This window comes from Takifugu flavidus, chromosome 5 (genome assembly GCF_003711565.1).
Source record: "Takifugu flavidus isolate HTHZ2018 chromosome 5, ASM371156v2, whole genome shotgun sequence".
Taxonomy (NCBI): Eukaryota; Metazoa; Chordata; class Actinopteri; order Tetraodontiformes; family Tetraodontidae; genus Takifugu; species Takifugu flavidus.
Window position 1 is genome coordinate 2,417,884 of NC_079524.1, and position 21,015 is coordinate 2,438,898.

Genomic DNA, 21,015 nt, shown 5'->3' on the forward strand with positions numbered 1-21,015 from the left:
TGAACCTGTTTGTGCAGCTCGTTTTACTTCCTACGCACCCTTCTATAAACAACATTATACTTTCAAATGAGCTCTTTCACGTCTGGCTTTTGCAGTTTAACTATATATGTGACTTAACAATAATACAAAAACTAGTATTTATTTATATATATATATTTTATTTAATCTTTAATGAATTATTTACATTGGAATTGCTCTCCTGTTTTCACCCTTAATAGCATCATTTAAAACATGTAAAGTTACAAACAGCAGCATAATGTCAAGAAAATACTTGCATATTAGTATGTAATAAATACCATATATTAAAATTTCCCATCATTGACATTATAAATCAGCATTACCAGCAACTTCTAAAATGACCGTACTTCCATTCACTTAGAGGAATTAAAACACAATAACATCTTCTGTCAAACATAAACCACACAGTTGTAAATTAGCTCTGTAACCAACACACTCATCATATTCTTTTTGACCGAGTATTTGGCATGAAACAACCTTCAGGTCCTGCAGATGGAGGTGTCACCTGAAGAAGTGATCAATGGTGATGCAGGAGCCTTTCACCTTTTTAGACGGAGAGGAAGGCGAATCCCGTCTAAATAAAATACAAAAAAACAACAAAGTGTGGGTCGTCATCGACATAGTTGTATAGTCATACAGTTTTAAAAGAAGGACTTATAATGCACACGTGCGTGTTTTTTTTAGCAAAAAACAACTAAACAAGTCTCACCTTTTGGTTTTTCCTTTACCTGCTTGTGCCAGGTGAAGCTGCCCTTTGCCTGCAAACACAGAATACAGTGGTGAAGGCAGATGGAAAGAAACAAACCATCCCATAGGAAGCAGCACAACCGCATTTGAGGAACAGATTGCAATTTCCGAGGCAGGCTGGTTTAAGAGGAAACGGGATTCGGCTCATTGTAGGAAATGAATAGAAGTGAGAGTGGTCCGCCCGTCTCCAAGAGCAGTGCAGCTAAACCGAGATGTCTTTTTGTGGCTGAAATCGATAGCAACACCTAACACAATCTCCCTCTCCGTTAATAACAGAGTCAGAGGCCACGTGGCATCATTCCGCGGCAGGATTCCTTCTGTTCCCGGCAGGTTACTAACAATATCCGGCCAGCCATTGGCAGAAGCAGAGATTCTCTTACTTGTGATGAGGGCCAAACTGACGTGATCTCTGAAGGTTTGAATCAATTAAAACTGCTTTAATCCAAGTCTTACGTTTTAAAATCAAATGATCGGTGTTGGCTGGTGAAGTAGTGTAATACACAGCAGCTGCCGGCTAATATGCAACCATCAAAGATAACAAATGGTGTCAGACTAAAATCTGCCACATGTGCAGATTTATTATACAAATTTGCGAGGGGCGACGTTCTCCGGATTTGTTTTTGAGCATCGATCAAGCTGCTATTCAGAGCGCACAAACTCACCCAAGGCCTTGCTGTTTGGAGCCGAAGGAGGATTTATGGGAGACCGCGTCTCTGACTGCAGTTTATGGAGGACCCCCTGGTTCAGGCAGAGGTCAACGTGACGGTTGAACAGAATGAGGTCATCACTGTCTTGGGTCAACAGGCATATTGGGCAGACGAGGGACGAGCTTCTACTGTGGTTCCCATTGACTGACGAAGCCGTCTCAGCCGAGGTGCTGCGTTCTTCTGCAGATAATTCTGCCCTCTTAGCTTCACGTCCATCGCCCTCCTCCAGGTGCTGGCCTGGCTTTTGTGCTGAACTCTCACTGAGACACTGGTCTATGTGTCTGTTAAAGACAGCCAAGTCTGCCGTCTCCACCCTTCTGAAACACACCGGACAGGAGAGGCCGATGCCGTCCGATGTGGAAGTGCTCGCCCCGCAGGCACCGTCATTATCCGGTTCATCCGAGGCTGCGCAGTTGCGAGCATCCAGGAATAGTGGAGAACTGATCCCAGAACTGTCCTCCTGTCTGGAGCTTGCAGCCGCTGCCTGGAGCTGGAGTCTTTTGGCACGAGCCCTTTGAAAAAAAGACTGCTGGGGTTCTTCAAGGGTCGTCTTCTCTTCCGACTCCCCTGACCTTTGACACGGGAGAGGCCAGGTTTTGGATGAGCCTGAGAGCTGGTCGTTTTGGTAACGAGGTATTTCTTTGTGAGAGGGGCCCAATTCTGCCTTTCCTGGATTTAGGAATCCAACGATGCTTTTCTGTAGCGGCTGTTTCTCGTCCGAACTGACAAAAGCAGAGATTCTGACTCCTGCAAACACAGAAAACTGGCGTCTTTTAAGTGTGTCACAGGCCATTTAGATTAAATTGAAGTCAGTCGTGTTAATTTGTTTGTCAGTTAAATTGTTTGATCTGATTACCCATGAGCCTCAGCCTGAGTGGCTGGGGGCTTTCGTTGTCTCTTTCTGTCTTCAGGAGGTCCTTGGCAGCAGCGAAGATTTCATCCGCAGTGGCGACAGGGTACGATAGCGTCAGCGCCCTGGTTTTCACCTCAAAGTTCACATTCTTGAGCTTCAATGTTACAGTTTTACCCTGAAGAAAATTTTGGAAAAAGAGAAACAGTTGAATTAGTTTCTCCATTTAAAGAAAAGCTGTTAAGACAGTTCTTGCCTGCTTTTTTTAAGTGTAAACACGATATTATACAGACAATAATGTAGAAAAGGGAAAAACAGAGCCGTTAAATCTCCGATTGATTTGTCACAACACATTATGTGAGAAACCTGCCATAAAGAGTTTTCACTGTAATGTGATAAGCTCCCACGGAGACATTTGCAAGGTTGACAGAAGCCCCCGCTGTCTCCCTAATGGCCCTCCATTTCCTCCAGCTATCATGGTGACCCAGGCAGGCGGTGATGCTGCTGCCAAACCATCCGGTTCTTTTTTCCGTATCGATTCACAGGGGAATGTACAGTTTCAGGTCATTGTGTGTGATGTGGTTGGGAGTGACTGGAATGTGGTCCATTTCTGTTCCGTCCATGCTTCTTTCATTTCTCTTGTTTTCACCACAATCACAAAGACATCCAGTGCAAATATAACCTCCTAGATATTTGCCACAGTTCTTTTTTTTATAGCAGCTGCTAGTTCAAGAGTGTAACCTTCTGATCCTACCTTTAGACCTTCTTTCTTCAGGTCATTTGCTAAATCTTCACAGAGCTCACGGCACAGGGACAGCTGCTCCTCCGCTGCGCTCATTTCTTTAAATGTCCTGAAATGAAAATTTGTGAAAAATTAATTTAAGGCTTCAGATATTGAGCCAGTCCTATAGAGGTCTTTAGACCATACCTTTCCGTGCTCATGCTTTTTCTTTCTTCATGCCTAAATATAAGCAGATGCTGTTTTAAACTGCTGCAGAAATGGACTTGTTCCTGTTCAGTTTCATCTAACAGGGAGTGAAGTACCTTGGTATAAATGCAGAGCCCAGACCGAGAGAAACCTGCAGGAAATGATGCCAAGCTGTCTCTGAAAATAACAGCGACAAGAGCGCCATCTTTTGGCCAAGATGGGAACAGCTACTGATACCCAGAGCATTGAGCAGCTTCTCACTCACTTTTCCGATACCAGAAACCTACGGGAGTACAGAAACAACATTTATCTTTAATACTATATAGAACTTTTTACACATCTGTATCCTAATTCATTTTTAAAAACCCAAGGCTTTTTTATGGTTTAAAGATTGTTACACTACTTTGCGGACAGGCAGATTGCAGACAAATTCCATGACGGCTTCTCTAGTTGACGGAAGTCTGTATTGGCCGTTGGGCTTGTTCTTGTCACTGCACACTTTGGCAAGCATCATATTGGGAGCAATTCCTAGAAATGCGGGGTAGATTTTTACATTGATTTCCACATAACTTCCTATCATCATACTTGTTAGTGTAAGGAAAATAATCACACTTAAGAAGTGTTGTTAAATCTTTTTTTCCTCTGGGTTTTCCCTCACCTGCACTGGCAGTCAGCAGGGTCTTCTGCTCAATACGAAACCGCATCTCTCTCACAGCTTCCTCAACAGATGTCCCAAAGATTTCAAACGCACTGCCGGCATCTTCACAGCAAAGAAAAGAGCTCGGACTGTCGTCAAACAGGACTGGAGAAAGGTCTGTCACGTCAGGCGTTGTCTCCTGGGGAAGCTCATTGTTCTCGTCACCTTTACAGAAAATAGATTATTCCAGAGAGTAATCAAACAGATTCCTAAAATGTGCATGCATGCATTAAATGGAGCGGGTTCGAGTCTTAAAACAGACAATCCTGCCTTTAGGGTTGCTGCTGGCACGATAATGATGTGTACGTAAGGAATCTGGCCAGCTCTGCCTCTTTTCCAGATGTTCTGTGAAATCCAGGTAAGCCTCATCTAGGCTCATTGGCATGAAGTTGGGGTCATAATCTGCAAAAATCTCACGGATCTATCAGAAACCAATTCATGTCTATTAGAATGCAGAATACTCTCTTCTATATGTTTCAAATTAAATGTATTCTACAATTTATGTGTTTTGCCACCCCCCTTACCTCGCTGCTAACAGCTCTGTATTTATCAAAGTTGGTCGGAACAATAACTAAGTTGGGGCAGAGTTTCTTTGCGATGAAGCCTGGCATGGCTGCTCGGACACCGTACTTCCTGGCATGGTAGTTAGACGTTGACTGTGAAGTGAATTATCACACCAGACATATGCAGTAGGCATATACAAAGATACAATCTCATCCAAGACCTTTTCTATAATACTGAAGATTTGTCTGATATAGCATATAAACCCACCAGCATGCTCATAGAACCCACTGCCATGGGCTTGTCCTTCAGCTCAGGACAGTCTCTCATTTCCACTGCAGCGTAAAAAGCATCCATGTCCACGTGTACAATCACACGTGTTAAATCGCGCCTCTTTTCCAGCTCTACAACCATCCTCGCCACCTATGAGACAAAATATAACGGATCGATTTAAATATAGGGTATTAGTAGCACATCAGAGATCTCATCCCAGGGTTTTAACGTGTCTCACCTGAGCTTCAGCTTTCTTCAGGTGTTGTTCTGTAATTTGTTCCTTTTGTAACATCATTTTCTCAATGCGCTGGTTCACCTGCTGCTCTCGCTTCACTTCATTTTCATAGAACTTAGACCCCTGCATGGAAACCAGAAAGAGAAGCAAGAAGATCCTTCAGCACTGTTAGAATCATCAGTCTGTCAACCGTGAGACAGATCGGACACAGCCGGCGAAAAATAAAAGATTATTATTGTTGTCCATTTCACATTCTTTACAAGCCAGCCCTGTTAGGGTGTAGCCGCCATAAGAATGTTAAAATGAAAGAATTCTGAACATTCATCCAGAGATATGGAGATAGGTCTGACTGGGCTGCAGTACCTTGGAAGATTCCATGATGATCTTGTTGATTTTGTCCCTATCGAGACCCTCCATGCCAGCCTTGTTGTCATTAAGGGCCATTCTAGAGACCAAACCCTCCGTTTTCGGGGGTATGCTTCCATTCTCCATCGCAAAAATTGATCTCTGTGGGAATTACCGCGTCAACGTAAGACGACTTTGTTACTAAACGATATCAAACGTTGCCAAACTGCATCGCGTTGAACTCGAAGCTTTTCCAACTACTTTCATAAGCCAGAATGCAGAAAATCGCACTTTTCCTCTGGCCAGGAACAATAAACAATGATAAAAATGACTCAGGACTTTATATTCTTTTCCTCCATGTATTGAAAATTATAACTATTTTGGCGGCACTTCCGTATACATGCGTCACCACCGGAAAAGGTTGGGCTTGGTCTAATTTTCTTTTCACAGTAAAACACACTTCAATTGACGTTTTCAATCACATCGACTACAAGATTTTTGTACATCTCTATTTTAATCCACTACAATTGTACAATTGATTTAACAGTAATTTCTGGATAGTTGATGTTTTCAATTTGTTTGGGAAATATTTAACAACTATTAAGTATTTGATACTGTTGATGGTCTTCAGTATGACACTGGTTGCGCTGTGCATGCAATAGTCCTTGCTTTCCCAACAGCCATCTATATTATGGATTATTTAATTACAACATCATGCAGACCCTCAAACTGAATCACTTGAAATGTGAGCTCATAGAGCGAACTTGTCATCTCCTTGCAGAACCACCAGTCAACTAGGCAAAATGTGTTTGTGTTGTTTGGATTGCACCAAGATCACGAAGGCTCTGGCATTTTGACTTTCAGTGGCTGTCGCATCTAGTGGCTCTGTATTCCCATCGTCAAGGCATCTGAACGAGTCAGAAAAGAGAATCATTAGAAGTATTGTCATTACATGATGAAGGTCGCTAGATGTATGCGACCCCGTTTTTGCTTTCCAAACATTTAGCAATTATTCGACTGCAAAAACCTCGGAGATCATCTCTATTACTAGGATTTATCTTTATTAAGTAGAAAACAAACCATTTATAAACGAAACAGAACCAGAAGCAATGTGTAATTATAACAAGGCGTGATTTTTAATCACAAAAAGCATGGGCTGCACTATAAAATAAGTTGAGCCGGCAGAGAAGACTCGTTTTGTATTCTAATGCACACACAGGCCTATTAGCCGTAGATTGTGATTATAGTGAAAAGAAATGGACGACTTCCGGTATCACCGCGATTGTGCTTTTATTTTGACTCCTCCTCCTTACCAACGCGCTCGCGACTCCTCCCCCAGCAGAATGAAGGGGCGATAGCCAAACATTCGCTATTGCTAACTGAACTGCGGAACTGCACAGGCGTGCGTATAGTTGCAGGCTGAAGTTAAATGCCTTGAACTCGACGGCTTCATTGTCGGTCGCTAATTAAAATACTTGAGGAGGCCCAGTTGATAGATCATTTCCACCTGCAGGAGTCGCAAGTTTGTTGTGACGTTAATGCAGCTAGTTGCGTCGTTTGACAGCTAACGCTAACTAGCCTGCTCGTTTGTATTCAGCGTCAGTTTCAAAACAAAGCCCGCAAAAACCAAGAAGTTGCGTCTGGGCTGTCAGATACGGAGATTGCTGCAAAACTAGCCTGCAGGGTTTATCTATGTTAACCGACCAAGGATAAAAGTTACTCTTTGAATATTCAACACTCCCTTGCTGGGCACATAAATGTTATTTTGCTGTCGCTTTAAAAAGCTTGTTTGGACTTCTGTGTTTTGCATTTTCTTGTTCCACCACCTCGTCAGAAACTACTTGTATATTTGATCTCACTCTTGGATTTAAATGTCCGAAAAGAGTTCATCGTCCGGTTCGGATGATGATGTGGACCCGGAATCTGGGCATCCAGTGGAGCTGGGAGGCATTTTAAGCAAGGTACCGTGAGCTGACATATATTTAACCAAATAAAGACAATTGTCTATCTAGATGTAGTTTGCTGTGTGTTTGTTAAATGCACTATATCATGAAAACGACACTTTTCCCTCCTGTGTTTGCAGTGGACTAACTATATACATGGATGGCAGGACCGATGGGTTGTGTTGAAAAATAACACTTTAAGCTACTACAAGTCTGAAGATGAGAGGGAATATGGCTGCAGGGGCTCTCTGTGCCTCAGTAAAGCTGTCATCACAGTGAGTAAAGACCCCGGAGGAGGAAGGAGCTTCGTTTCTTATAAACTATCAGTAATAAGTCACCTCAGTCTTGACTCTGGTTGATTTGGTGCATTCCTCCCCCCCCCCCCCCCAACAAAGGCCCTTCAAACAAACCGCAACAAATTCAAATCATTATTCTAATAATCCTAGCATAGGTTAACCAGAGTAACTTAATCTTGCTCCAGTAATTGTCAATAACGGACTGTATTAGATTCACCTTGTGTGCGTCTCCTGTTGTAAACCGTAAACCTCCACACCCTGGTTAAATATTCATCATTCTCCCAGTTTAAAGGCCAAGGAAATCACTCGGCTGTCATTTGGTTGCTACGCAAGGGCGTAACAATCAAGTGATCGCAAGGGTGTCGTTTTATTACATTACCCTACGTTTGTTCTATCCATTACAAGGCGTTATGCCAGTTCCTGTTTTTGTGGGGACCAATGAAATGCCAAAATATACGATTGTGTTTGAATACTTACTGTCCGAGAGAGCACCGTTTGATTGCAGGTGTTCCCTAGAAGTTAAGTTTGTATGTGCACAGTCGCAGACTCTAAAGAAGCTATGGTATGAGAACTCCGGAATGCGGGAATGCATCATTCTGTAACACGCTGTAACTCCAGCCCCACACACACACACACACACACACATACACCAATGTCAACATAGAGAAGCCAAAGGAAATGTGCAGGAAATGTAACTGTGTGAAAATTCCTGTTGCAGGTCGAGTGATTGTATCAGAAGGCCAACAGGTTGTTGCTACACTTAACACGGCTGTACAGAACAATTGACAGTTTCTATAATTTTTTAGTTTTTTCGGTAAGTGCGCTCCATTAATCTGATTGAAGTCTGCAGTAAAGCAATGCTTAATCCGTAGGATAAGATTGCTTCAGAAAGAATAGCAAAGCTATAAACTCATAAAGGAGAGCTTTATGGTCTTTGCATAGTCAAATAGACCAGATTTATCAACCCAGTCGTGGTAAAATCACTGCATGTGCTGGAGTTTAGCATTATTATAGCATTGTTAAGCTTAAAAACGTTAATGCATTAGCAACAGCCAGTCGGGCAACGTGAACGTCACACAGCTTGGGGAAGACGAGGCAGTCTGTCTTTGCTGGTGTTGACATGCACACTGCCGTTGTCAGCGGCACATAAAGACACGTGAGTGTCCTCTGGCATGTCTACGTCTCTGGCAGCACAGGCTCGTGTCAGATGACATCGCCCAACATTTAACATTTACAGTTTGTCTTTTCTTCTCAAAACACTTGTGTTGTCTTTTTTTTTTGCTAAATTCTGACCTTGGAGGAAACAGGAAGGGTTTATTGTCCACATTTAGGTCAACTTGGGTGGGGTGAAAATGCAGTAGACAAAAAAAATTGTCTCATACTGAGAGGAATAATGAATAATGATGCTCAGGCGGGAAGCGCTGAGAGAGCAGATATCTAAGGTTCATTTGCCCCCATTAGGCACCAGTGTTTTCATTTGTTTCCCTCACAGACACGGCTTATGTCCGGGCGCCGTGTCTAACAACGCATGTATCCGTTTCCTCTCCTCCCTCTGTGCAGCCTCATGAGTTTGACGAATGTCGGTTCGACATCAGCGTGAATGACAGCCTGTGGTACCTCAGAGCTGAAGACCCTGAGCACAGACTCCAGTGGATCGAGTCAATAGAGCTGCACAAGGTGAGTGGAATGATTCTAGTTTTAATTCCATACATTCTTTCCTGCTTCCTTGCTCACCTGCGCGCTTTATTTATTTGCTCAATTAATTTTACTGTGGTTGTTTTGTAGTCGAACAGACTTTGAATCACGTTCTTGTTGCTTTTGGAGTTTGGCAATATATGCGTTTATTAGTGTTATTGTGTGTTTGTTGTAGATTTGGGTTTTAGAATCGAGTGGTTGTATTGTGTTCATGGTCCTGGGTGGGGCAGAACAAGAATTTAGACACACACACACGCACGCACGCACAGCCCTTTCCCTTGGGAATGTCAGGAATCCGAGGAGTGATGCTTTTAGGTGGGGGTATCCCCTGTCCTCAGATATCAGGCAGCTGTAGGCTCACGCAGTTTATACGTATTTGAGTTTCCAACCTCATTTGTTGTATTAAAGCTGTCGGGTTTTTTTCCCGCCTTCACTGAGCCCAAAAGATCAGAGCTAAGAATTTCTACGAGGAGACTTTGTTTGTTCTCCAGACATCTGCAATGTTTTAGAATACATCTGTCCAAGAAATCTTGAACCCCCTTCAAACATTGTTGCTGAACTATAATTAATGTCATTTTCCTTATTTAAGTCGGTGTTAGTGATGGCATATCTGTAATCTTTGAACAGAGAGTGAGAGTATTTCAGGGTTGGGCCCTGACCGTGACCTCCGTGCAGCCTGCAGCTCCAGCATGGCTGCACTGCACTCAGCTGGACAGACGAGGTCTTGCAGCAGCTCACTCGCCAACGCTGCCTACAGAAGGTTTCTTTAATGCTACTTTTTCTGCAACTACAAATCAAATTTGGATAAATTCCAAAGGCTAGTGCAATTCAATTTTCTAACAGGGCGCTTGTGAAACATCAGTGTAGTTGTGGTCCTTCCCCCAGCGAAAACATGTTTTTACGTGTGTGGGTGTGTTTGTGTTGGTGTTACACATGCAGAACGGAGACTTTTAAAGTGATAAACAATGCATTTTATTGTCCGCCGTGCTCACAGCAACCAAAATCCTGAAAGGAAACCTTTTTTTTTGTATTTTTCACTCTTTTAGGGTTGATGTGTTGATGCAGGTTGGTGGGATGGGGGGGTCCGTTTTTGATCATGTTAAACAGGGTGAACGTGATTTAACCATGTGATATCCTGACAAGTGGTTATTAGAAAATGAGAGATAACAAGAGGGGCTGGTGGATAAGTGTCACTCGGGTGTGCAGGCAGGTTCTGTCCTCCTCCTCTTTCTCTCTTTCCTTCTCCTCAACACATCATGCAGCTTTGCTCGCCCACCTGTTTGGTGTCTGGTTTGTCACGCAACAGCCCCCTCTCCCTCTTTCATCCTCTCCCTCTCTCTCTTTCTTTCTCTGTCTCTTTCTTTCTCATTTTATTCACTTGCTTTCACTCTTACGTGCAACAGCAGAGGCTCGGTTGCTTCCTCAGGGATGGACGCTGGACACACACGTGGACAGGATGCAAAGATTTCCCAAATCAGGGTTTGTTTGATCTGTTGATGCATATGCAGAGTGAATGCATGTTCAGTAGGTGTGGCTCTTTAAGACCACGTGTGCCTGGCCGAGGATCCTCCTCGTTTCTGCCCGAGGAAACACAAGCCTCATCATTTCAGCTTAAGTCAGCGTCTGCCTTCGTTCGCCGCTGCACGGCAGCAGATCAGACCCGCTTCCACCTCTTTACAGCTGTTCTCGTGTCCTCGATGAGCTAAGCCGAGGCTTCTCCACCTCAACCTCCTTTGTTCTTAGCGAGGTGTGTCTGGGGAAACCAGATTTAGGCGTCTGAATTGTCAGAACAGTGGGAGTGTTGAGGGAGCGTCTGGGCCATGTTGGGGCCAGCAACTCAGCGGAACTGCAGCAGCGTCCTGCTCTGTCTTGGGTGTTGGAATGGCCAAATGGTGGGCTCACTGCATGTTGCATGCTGCGTGTTATGTTTAACTGGAGCCAGTGTTGCCACATTTGAACAATCCATCTTTGCTCCCTCATATATAGCACTAACGCTAACTTGCTGGGTACGTGCAGTTTTTCACTTCACTAACATGGACGAGCCAGCCGGAGCCTCTGTAATAAATCATTCATTCCTCTTTTTTTTCCACCTGAATACTCACACAGCATTTAAGATGAGCGATGGTTTGATGAATTTCTCGGTATTCAGATCAATATTATGGACCAATAATTGTTTTTTTAAAAACATCACTTTATAAATGTTGCAGCACTCAACAATGTGCCCTAAGTAGGAATGTCCCCCCAGCAGGACCTGCATGTTTAGCTACCACAGCTGTTATGCAGATGTCGAGATGCATTGTTTTTTCCTCTCCGTCTGGGCGGCAGCTCCATATTAACACTCACTGTCAAGTGCCAGTAAATCGGATGCTCAGTGGTGGTGCAAAAACAAGAGCTTGTCGCTCACACCTTTCGTAAATGGCAGCTTTCTTAAAGCAACAGAACCAAATGATGGAATGTTTTGTTGACACGTGGGAAACATTCAGTCCCGTTTTTAAAATCATAAACCAGCAGGACCTAGAGATCGTGCACGATGGGAGAGACTGAGATGTTTTGTCAAAGCTGCAGCTGATTAAAGCTGATAGCAGCACGAGCCAACAAGTGTCATTCATTTATAAAGTGGAGTTCCTTATAAAGGCTCAAGTATTATTGTACAGAATCAGCAGGTCACATTTTATTTAAAATAACCAGTAAATGCAGACCAAAGTGAAAAAAGAATATGGTTAATTTGCAATGCAAAAAGATTTCTTTATTCTTATCTCCCTCAGTCCCTCAACTTCAAAGTTCTAACATATATTTCTTTTTAAAAAAAACTAGATCTTTGGCCCAGAAGGTTTAATTCAAGGTTTGAGTGAATTTAAATTACGGTATATATTGTAGTCTCCTCAACGGCCGTGTTTCAGTCCTGTTTTGATGTGTTTCACAACTCCACTCTGGTGATTTGTGTGGGCAGATTTAAGCTCTGGATGAGCTCAGCTTTGCTGTCGACTGATTAAATGCACTTGATCTCTTCTTTCCATTTATTCCTAGCTCCTATGGGTTGCAGACTCTCATTGTATTTCAAATAATTGAAGCGATTTGTGCCTTTTGGGTTCCCCTTTCTCAGTGATCCTTCCATTTCCTGACCCTTTGTCATTGTCTGGATTGTATTTTTTTCTGCGTATGTGCAGTCTCCTCTCGTCTGTTCATTGATTTTCCTCCCTCTGGATTTCAGGCTGAGTCTGGTTATGGTTCCGAGACCAGCCTCAGACGTCATGGTTCCATGTTGTCTCTTACATCAGCAGCTAGTGCCTTATCTGCCACATCCACATCCTCCTTCAAGGTAAAAAAAAGTTTCTTTTATTTTTATATATACACACACACACAGTTAATAATGTTAATTCCAAGTCCCCCCAAAATCCATGATGACATATTTTAAATTTCCCTGTAAAGTCCAGCTCAGTTTCAGGTTTAGTATCTATAAAGTTGTATGAATGGAATGTGATTCTTGCAGATTTTATAATGTTGCATTGTTAAAACAAGTGAAACGCTGTGAAAGCCTCTTTGTTCTTCTCTTCTCAGAAGGGCCACAGGTTGCGAGAGAAGTTGGCAGAAATGGAAACCTTTCGGGACATCCTGTGCAGACAGGTTGACACCCTGCAGAAGTTCTTCGACTCCTGTGCGGATGCCGTCTCCAAAGATGAATTTCAGAGGGACACAGGTAGCGTGCGGCATGAAACCGTGATTATAGATATCACATGGAGTTCAGATTTTTACTGAATAAATGAGTTAGTTTATGAATGTTAAACCACAGACTATTAGCTTTATCTTTGTTGGTCTGAGTTAAAAGAATTTTATTATTTGACTTTTGATACAGGCTGAAAAAATTACGATCCAAGTTTTTTTTTTGTTCCTTTTGTTTGTTTTTTATTATTTTGATCCATAGTGGAGGAGGATGAAGATGAATTTCTTACCACTACCAGGGCAGACGGAGAACACAATCACAACAACAATGGCAGCAAAGAAAAATGTGAGTCAATCGGCAAATGTTGTCTAACGTATTTGAATCCAGAACAGACTTTTCATTATTTGTCCTCTGTAGCCTGACAAGTTGAAAATGTTCAGGCCGCATCACACCTTTGTTTCCGTCTGTGCTAGTGTTTCCCCCAGCCAGTCCCAAAGGAATGAATGGGATCGACTTTAAGGGAGAAGCCATCACCTTCAAGGCCACCACAGCAGGGATTCTCTCTACTTTGTCCCACTGCATTGAACTGATGGTCAAACGAGAGGAAAGCTGGCAGAAGAGACTTGACAAGGTAAAAGTGTTAATACGTGAGAAAAGGTGAAGTTACTTTCTATTCCATCCATATATTCATGCCATTCAAACGCAACTTTGGCTGTTTAGTGCTACTCCAGCCACCCTGAGATCACAGAGGGCTGGTTGCCAGGTTGCATTTATACCCACTACACTAAGTGTTTTGGTGTTCTGGAGGTTTGAGGTCAAGTATTTGTGTTGGGACTTTTACAACACATCATGACTCACTCTTCAGTTTCTTCCAGCTTCCATTGTTGTAGTTAGTTATTCCATTACTTGAAAAGATCTTTGTAATCACTAGGAAAGCTAATTTTATTCCAATAGCGTGTTGCTATTATACATTAGTCCTGCCATTTTGGTATTACTGCGGCTACAAAATGCTTTATTGCTCAATCCTGGTCACGGTGTGTAAATTGTAGCTGCCCAAGTGAAACAGGCTGGTGTGCTGTGAGGAAAATAATGAGTCACGGACTTGTTTCAGACCACTTCTATCGTTTTGTTGTTTCACAATTATTATTCAGTGTTGTTCTGGCTTAAATGTGCAATGAGAACTGTCCCTCAGTGTGTGTGTGTGTGTGTGTGTGTTGAGTTTAACTCTTTGTGTTACATCCGGATATGTTCAGCTGTTGTTGTCGAACCAGTTTTTTTCCCTGTGTGTAAAGGTGCGCTGCCCAACCCTAAAACCTACAAAAGCTGGGAAGTGCTGTCAGATAGCGAGGCAGCGCCGGTGAAACTAGCTCTTTTATCTCTGTTTGGTCACATGTATAGCTGCCAATGTGGTGTTGGGAAATAGGACTACTGACAGAACACACAGGAGGATCTATCCAGGCCAAGTTAGACTCGTACAAACATAGGATCAGAAAATGACTGCTCGGACTTGGTGCAATTTGTGGAAACCTTCGATTCAAAGGGGGACAGAGCTGCTCAAATATCAGACACAAAGATGGATACCTCTACAGACCTGCAGCCTCTTCTTTACAGTAGGTCCTCAGCTGTGTCACGATCATTTGGTAACCAAGAGGATCGCCTCCCGTCTGTGTTGCACTCACACCTTCCTTCCTGTCACAGGTTTCCGTTCAGACTCACACCAATGCTTTTTTTCATTGTCTATGTTTAGTTACAACAGCTCAGCTACTTTTACTGGGGCAAGAATACCTTTTTCTCTAAAACGGGAACATTTCTTGTCATTTGCTTTCAGGGTTGATAGTTTCCTACAGCTAAGTCTGCCTCCTTTTTCATTTGTATGTTTATTTGCCTCTGGCAGCCGGCGAGATGTTCTGTAAAACCTGTTTAAGTGCAAGTGCCGCAGAATGTTTGGGGGTGTTGCTGACGTTCAGTCCTGCCTCTTTTTGACCTCTGTTTCCCGCCTCTATCATTTGTTCTGTTGCAAATGTGTTTGATTGGAGCATTTCATGCTGCTCACATTTAAATATAAAACCAAAAAGAGTGTTTCCTATATTGCTAACTGGGACAGTCACTTCTGGAATCTGTCTCGCATTTCGGTTGAGTCACCGCAACACACGGTCACCAACATTTCACAACCGCTGTGTTTCAAAGGTTTCTTTGCCCAGTATTCTCGATGCAAGTGATAGAGTGATATGTTACTGGATAGGGGAAAAAAGAAGCCTCAAGGAAGTTTGCTTGCAAATATTTGCCGGCACGTTTCTGCCCTTATTTTGACAGCAGAGCGTTGGATTAGCTGGAAACAACCTTAAAAATGTTATCATGACACACACAGATCTGCTCACGCTTGATTTACTCTCTCGCTGTATATTTAGCCGCACCAGGTGGGACAATAAAAAGCTAATGTAACCACTGACTAACAGCATTACTTCCTGTGATTGTGGTCAAAACGCCACCTCTGTATTTTACTGTCTGTGTTCAGGAGCTAGAGAAGAGGCGGAGAGTGGAGGAGGCATACAAGTCTGCTGTAAATGAACTCAAGAAGAAGTCACACTACGGCGGTCCAGACTATGAGGCAAGATAAGAGAAACGCGTGAAATGAATCTAAACAGGAAGTGTATCCAATGAACAGGATATGCTCTCAGCGTCTCGTCCTTTTAAGGGAAATGGTGATTGTGCTCCTGGCAGATTGACTGGCAGATCTGAGGCTATTCAAGTGTCAGGCTCTCAATGGGATCTGATTAGATTTCCCTTCATTCTGCAGCAGCTCTGTAGGGTTCAGCTGCAGTAGCTGACCCGTCCATCACAGACACACGTCTGTCCGCCTGCTCGTCCTTTCAATATTGCCGACACATTTTTGAGGTGTGTTTTAACACTGTCCCCGACCGAGCGCTGCCCACAGGCTGTGGCTTGTGCTGAAAAACCTTGTGATGGATTTCTTTTCTCAAGTTTTCTTCCTCTCGGGAGCAACCTCACCCCCAGACCATCATGCACTGCTCTTGCATCCTTTCAGTCGCTCTGTACCTCAGAAATGTTCTTCTCTGTGAAGACCTCAGATTCACACTCATTTGTCCGCCTACCTCCAGCCTTCCAGTGTCTGTGCTCGTTTGCCATCACAGTCCAGCATCCTGCACTGCTGATGTAGACACTGGTGGGATGGGATCTGCATGGCGCCGCTGCCAAGAATGAAACTAAAGAGAACGTTTTCCTTTCTGGCCATTTTAGCCTGGAAACAACCTGCTGAGGCTCAACTATGTGGACGTTTTTGTCTGAATTAGTGAAATAACTAATTCAGTTGTCATTTGGTCTAAAAAGTGCTGTTGTAAAAAGGATCCTGACATTAAGTGTCAACATTTTGGTCCACTCCACTTCCTGTGCCAGGATTTTGCATGGAAAAATGTCAAATATTCCCAGAATGTGGAAACATTTAGAAACCCCGTTATCAGTACTATATGATTTTCATAGGAGGGGCCCAACAGCCTGATCAACGAGGATGAATTCTTTGATGCAGTGGAAGCTGCACTGGACCGGCAGGACAAGATGGAGGAGCAGGTAGGATGAAACCCACCACTGAATTTGAGCAGTTTAGATTTCCTCTAGCCGGTGTCTGCATATCTTCTCTTTACCTTTGTTTCCTTCCTCAGTCCCAGTCAGATAAAGTCCGGGTGCCCCGCCTGACGCCAGTCCCTGCTGTGGACACGTACTCCATCATCGGTACACATCGCTTCGCCAGCAAGGTGATCGAAACCGAATCTACTTTTGTGTCTTTTTCCCACCACACCTGCTGTTGTTTGTAGGATTTTACAGCTGCTCCTTCCTTTCTTGTTAGACACCCAGTATTTTTCTTTAAAGTTTTTAATGCTTGCCGATTTCAATCCTTGTGCAAAGACGATTTAAATACTGTCCATGTTGCTTCTCACACTGCAAATACAGTTTCTTCTAGTAACGTGTCCCCCTGAGGGTCATAACTGTGGACTTGACTTGTGCTGCACTGCTTCCTTGCTTCATTATTCCTTTCTCTTTCACTCGTGCTTCTCTGCTGTCCAGCCTCATAGCCATTCCTCTTCCCTGTCCTCCGTTGAGCTAGTCAGTGCTTCAGATGACATTCACAGATTCAGCGCTCAGGTACAGTATTCTGGTCAACAGAGAGAAATCTCTGCAGGGGAATGCAAACACCGTCTCCCTTCCACCTCACGGAGAGCATGCAGATAGCTCAGCTATGTAAACTACCCGCTCACTTTTTCCATGGAGGGAGTTGATTATACAGCCAAAAGCTCAACTCCTGGAGACATCATTAAGGGACGTTTATAATCCTAGCAGTGATTAAAATGTCTGACGTTGGCTGACTGTAATCTGGGGAAGCCGCCGCTTTGTCTTTCCCCACATCGCTGAGTTTCCACAGCATGAGCCGGCATGATTCCTGGGCGTGCTGCGATCTTTGCACATGTAGGGAGACGGAATAACAAGTCTAAACAGGCGATGTTTAGTATTTCGCTATTTACCGTTGAGAGACGTTTAAGTGACGACACGTGGGAACTATTTTTGCCTGTGTTGAGCTCAGAGCCACCAGGCATCGAACACCAGTCGCATCCCTCCTTCCACTGGGTTTTCCTCAATGCGTCATGTTTCAGATCGTCTCCTCAAATAGAAAAGTAGTCAATATCTGTCCCTGTAACGCATAGGTGGAGGACATGGTGCAGAATCACATGACCTACTCCCTTCAGGACGTGGGTGGAGATGCCAACTGGCAGCTGGTAATAGAAGAAGGTGAAATGAAGGTGAGTGCAAAGAAGAGAAGATGCATATTATTAATGTCCCAAATTACATCCCAGGCATATTTTAGAATATCTGTAGATGCATTAGAATGATTATTAGCTAATAGACACACACCTCAGCATGGTACTGTTGTGGAATTACTACTTGATGCTAAAAAATTATCAGTTGAAATTCAACTGTTGTGCTGTTGGTCAGTATAATATGCAGCCGTTGTCGTTCCCTGAGATATGTTTTGTAATGTGACGCTAACAGGGATGTGTTCAACCTCACTTTGTGTATCAGGTGTACAGGAGGGAGGTGGAGGAGAACGGTATTGTACTGGATCCTCTCAAAGCCACACATGCTGTGAAGGGCGTGACGGGTCACGAGGTCTGCCACTACTTCTGGGACACGGCTGTCCGCTTAGACTGGGAGAGTGAGTTCTCCGTTTTATCCCGTCCACAGCGTTTCACTTTCTCGGTGCTAACATCGGCCTCCTTTCATTGCTCCATCAGCCACTATTGAAAATTTCCACGTTGTGGAAGCGCTCTCCGATAACGCCATCATCGTGTACCAGACACACAAGGTAGAACCACTTCTGTGCGTTTGGTAATGCGTGTTAATGCGCCCGTGTAATGGGAGAGATTTAATAAGTTAATGCTTGTGGTTGTGTTCCAGAGAGTATGGCCTGCCTCTCAAAGAGATGTGCTCTATCTGTCGGCCATCAGGAAGATCTTGGCAACAAATGAAAATGATCCCGACACATGGCTGGTCTGCAATTTCTCCGTGGACCACGACAAAGCTGCTGTAAGGTTGCCGTTATTGTGACGCGGTGCCAGTAACCAGCAGTGGGCCGAAAAAGCAGGTTCTCACATTTCGTTGAACTTTCAGCCCACGAATCGATGCGTCCGTGCCAAAATCAATGTCGCTATGATCTGCCAAACGCTGGTCAGCCCGCCAGAAGGGGACAAAGAGATCAGCAGAGACAACATACTTTGCAAGATCACCTACGTTGCCAATGGTAAGCGCCTGTCCGCCTCGATTAACCGATTCCGTGTTGGCATGTCTGCCGTTGAACCAGGAAAAAGAGCTGGAAACAGCAGCCGACGCTACGTTAGTTTGAGTAAATAGTGCGTGAATGTTTGGTGTGTAATCAGCTTTTGTGTGTTTTGTTGACCTGAGGTTTGCATGGATGTGTTAACCATCAACTAATAGCTGCAGGACAAAGAAATCTGTTACTGTGTTGTTTTTGGATCCAACGTGGCAAAACAACGCAAATGTTGTCTATTTTCGTTTCTTTTATATTTTAACGGAAATTGTAAATGCAAATAATCACACGCCGCCTCAGTCGGTCTTGTACAGCTGGTGTTTGACACCAGAACAGGGTCAGATCTCTTATTTCCACATTCCTGTTGTCTACACTTGCAGTAGACAAAGGAATTGTGTCATAAATTAGTCGTACATTGGGAATACTGAGCTGCTTTGTTAGGAAAAAGCTGGCAGGTCACGTTTGAATGAGTTGACGCTATCCAGTGTTCGCCACCAGGGGGTGGTGTTCACCCAAAGCTTGGATGTGTGAAGAATGATTTTGCAAAATTTTCTGATGATTTCTATGTGTGTGTGCGTGTGTGTTTGTGTGTGCGTGTGTGCGTGCAGTAAACCCAGGAGGCTGGGCTCCAGCATCAGTCCTGAGAGCTGTTGCCAAAAGAGAATATCCCAAGTTTCTCAAGCGCTTCACCTCCTACGTCCAAGAGAAAACTGCTGGGAACCCCATCCTCTTCTGAACAAAACAGGTTTTATTGTTATTGATGTTGTTATTGCACCTTTATTACATTGGTCATTCCAAATATGTAAAAAATCTGTGAATAATTCAGTTAAATCTATACAACTGACTTTCCAATTTCTTGTTTTAGGCTTCCAGCAGGCCAGAGGAGGAGAGTCACTGACTACTAGACATGTTTTGTCTTTATATTAGAATGTTTTCAGAATTCTTACATGCAGAAAGGCACATCGACGTCGAGCGTCCCACCGGATGAGACTGGTTTTATGGCTTTAATTCATCACTAGTCAACATCGCAGCCACATTACCCTGGCTTATCACCAACTGTTGGTCATGGTGGGGGGGGGGGAGTTCTTGAATGTTAAGATCCTAAGAAAAAGTTTCCTAAATGGGTTTTGAATTGTTACCTATAATTCTCTTTTTGTATATTGTTTTGTACATTTCTTATGATTACATATTCCTCAACTTTTTTGGGTTTGCTATAATCACTAGTATTACAGCTACTTGTTTCACTGCTGCTAATGTAACCTGACAGGAGGGTGGAAACTGACCCAAAAGCATTGACGAGGCGTTTAACAACATGCTCCTCTCTGGCCTTCTCCTTCCCACATATGCTCTCTTTACAGTTTTATGAGAGATCTTTATATTTGTAGATTCTTGTAAATTAGCTTCTGGAGAACATCGTAGACACGTGTTAAGAAACCGACCGAGATTTGCTATTTACCAATGTCAGAAATGTGAATTGACTGTTAAATGCTTGAACTTTTGGATGGAGGCTGAAGGAGGAGACTAAAATAAATCCATCTTAAGGTATGGTGATTTCCACAGATGTCTGTAAAGGGCCAGGCACGGCGTCTGATATGAAGATTCTTCTCTGTGATTGAGGAATTAGCGGATGTATTTTGTAAAGCGGAGGTGGTTCTGACCACTGTCGGCCCTCGGCGAGGCAGCGGAAACGTCGGGGTGCTCCCTGACGCGCGTGTCCTGCTTCTCTTGTGCACTATGAAATGTTTAAATGTCAGTTCTATCAACACACCCTCTGCTCTAAGATGACATTTCACATGCTTCCCTATAATGCAATCCAGCCCTTTGACTGAAAGTACCATCAGAATGCCTTAGACGCCAGGATGAACTCTAGTAGTTTTGTTTTTTTTAAAAAGAAAAATCCTGGTTCTCTCTTCTGATTTGCCACCAGATGTGCATTTATCTCCAGTGACTTGAAGTGAGGCGGTCGGGTCTTCATTTCATATCATCTTACCTCAAAATTCAAATTTACTCTTGATTGTGTTGGATGCCATCAAAAGGTGGGGGCTTTTTTTTGCAAATCAGCAGGGGAGCGTGGGGCAACAGTCTAAGGGGTCAGAGGTCAGCACGGACCGGGGCAATTGCTTTGATGATTACAGGAATGCATTGAGAGTTTTAACCTTGATATGTTGGTAATCTACACACTTTGTATATTTCTAAGCTGTACATCAGAAGTGTTATTTGCACTAAAATAAAGCAGTTTGACAATTTCTGTAAATTAAAATTGCCACACAACAGAAGCAAGAA

The 21,015-nt window shown here is 43.5% G+C and overlaps 2 protein-coding genes across 4 annotated transcripts; one reads left to right on the forward strand and one right to left on the reverse strand.

Annotated features, from left to right (window-relative positions):
* Window positions 1-137: 137 nt before the first annotated feature.
* polk (polymerase (DNA directed) kappa) lies at window positions 138-5,723 on the reverse strand. The gene is made up of 14 exons (XM_057034372.1): window positions 5,320-5,723; window positions 4,960-5,079; window positions 4,719-4,871; window positions 4,472-4,603; window positions 4,218-4,368; window positions 3,909-4,112; window positions 3,654-3,778; window positions 3,367-3,533; window positions 3,251-3,283; window positions 3,077-3,173; window positions 2,329-2,500; window positions 1,428-2,219; window positions 728-776; window positions 138-592 (listed from the first exon to the last, which is right to left on the reverse strand). Exons 1-14 carry the CDS (start codon window positions 5,446-5,448, stop codon window positions 520-522), a joined length of 2,397 nt encoding a protein of 798 aa, XP_056890352.1. The 5' UTR covers window positions 5,449-5,723; the 3' UTR covers window positions 138-519.
* A 910-nt stretch (window positions 5,724-6,633) lies between these two features.
* Window positions 6,634-21,015, forward strand: LOC130526579 (ceramide transfer protein-like). Of its 3 annotated transcripts, XM_057034373.1 has the most exons (18): window positions 6,634-7,262; window positions 7,385-7,519; window positions 9,101-9,217; window positions 12,447-12,554; window positions 12,794-12,932; window positions 13,158-13,241; window positions 13,370-13,527; window positions 15,412-15,504; window positions 16,395-16,481; window positions 16,574-16,666; window positions 16,977-17,054; window positions 17,612-17,707; window positions 17,988-18,120; window positions 18,200-18,270; window positions 18,363-18,491; window positions 18,576-18,705; window positions 19,341-19,477; window positions 19,598-21,015. In XM_057034373.1, exons 1-17 carry the CDS (start codon window positions 7,173-7,175, stop codon window positions 19,466-19,468), a joined length of 1,869 nt encoding a protein of 622 aa, XP_056890353.1. In that variant the 5' UTR covers window positions 6,634-7,172; the 3' UTR covers window positions 19,469-19,477; window positions 19,598-21,015. The 3 variants fall into 3 exon arrangements, with proteins under 3 accessions (XP_056890353.1, XP_056890354.1, XP_056890355.1); XM_057034374.1 differs by lacking the exon at window positions 16,977-17,054 and having other exon boundaries at window positions 6,635-7,262; XM_057034375.1 differs by lacking the exons at window positions 6,634-7,262; window positions 7,385-7,519; window positions 9,101-9,217 and adding an exon at window positions 10,548-10,714.

Excerpts from the sequence above, each read along its gene's own strand:
- polk (XM_057034372.1), bottom strand. The coding sequence starts at position 5,448 with ATGGAGAATGGAAGCATACCCCCGAAAACGGAGGGTTTGGTCTCTAGA. Across the intron at positions 2,501-3,076 it reads TGAAGAAAGAAGGTCTAAAG|GGTAAAACTGTAACATTGAA; the intron begins GTAGGATCAGAA and ends AATTTTCTTCAG. Across the intron at positions 593-727 it reads GGTAAAGGAAAAACCAAAAG|ACGGGATTCGCCTTCCTCTC; the intron begins GTGAGACTTGTT and ends TATTTTATTTAG.
- LOC130526579 (XM_057034373.1), top strand. The coding sequence starts at position 7,173 with ATGTCCGAAAAGAGTTCATCGTCCGGTTCGGATGATGATGTGGACCCG. Across the intron at positions 7,263-7,384 it reads TGGGAGGCATTTTAAGCAAG|TGGACTAACTATATACATGG; the intron begins GTACCGTGAGCT and ends CTGTGTTTGCAG. Across the intron at positions 17,055-17,611 it reads TTCACAGATTCAGCGCTCAG|GTGGAGGACATGGTGCAGAA; the intron begins GTACAGTATTCT and ends TGTAACGCATAG.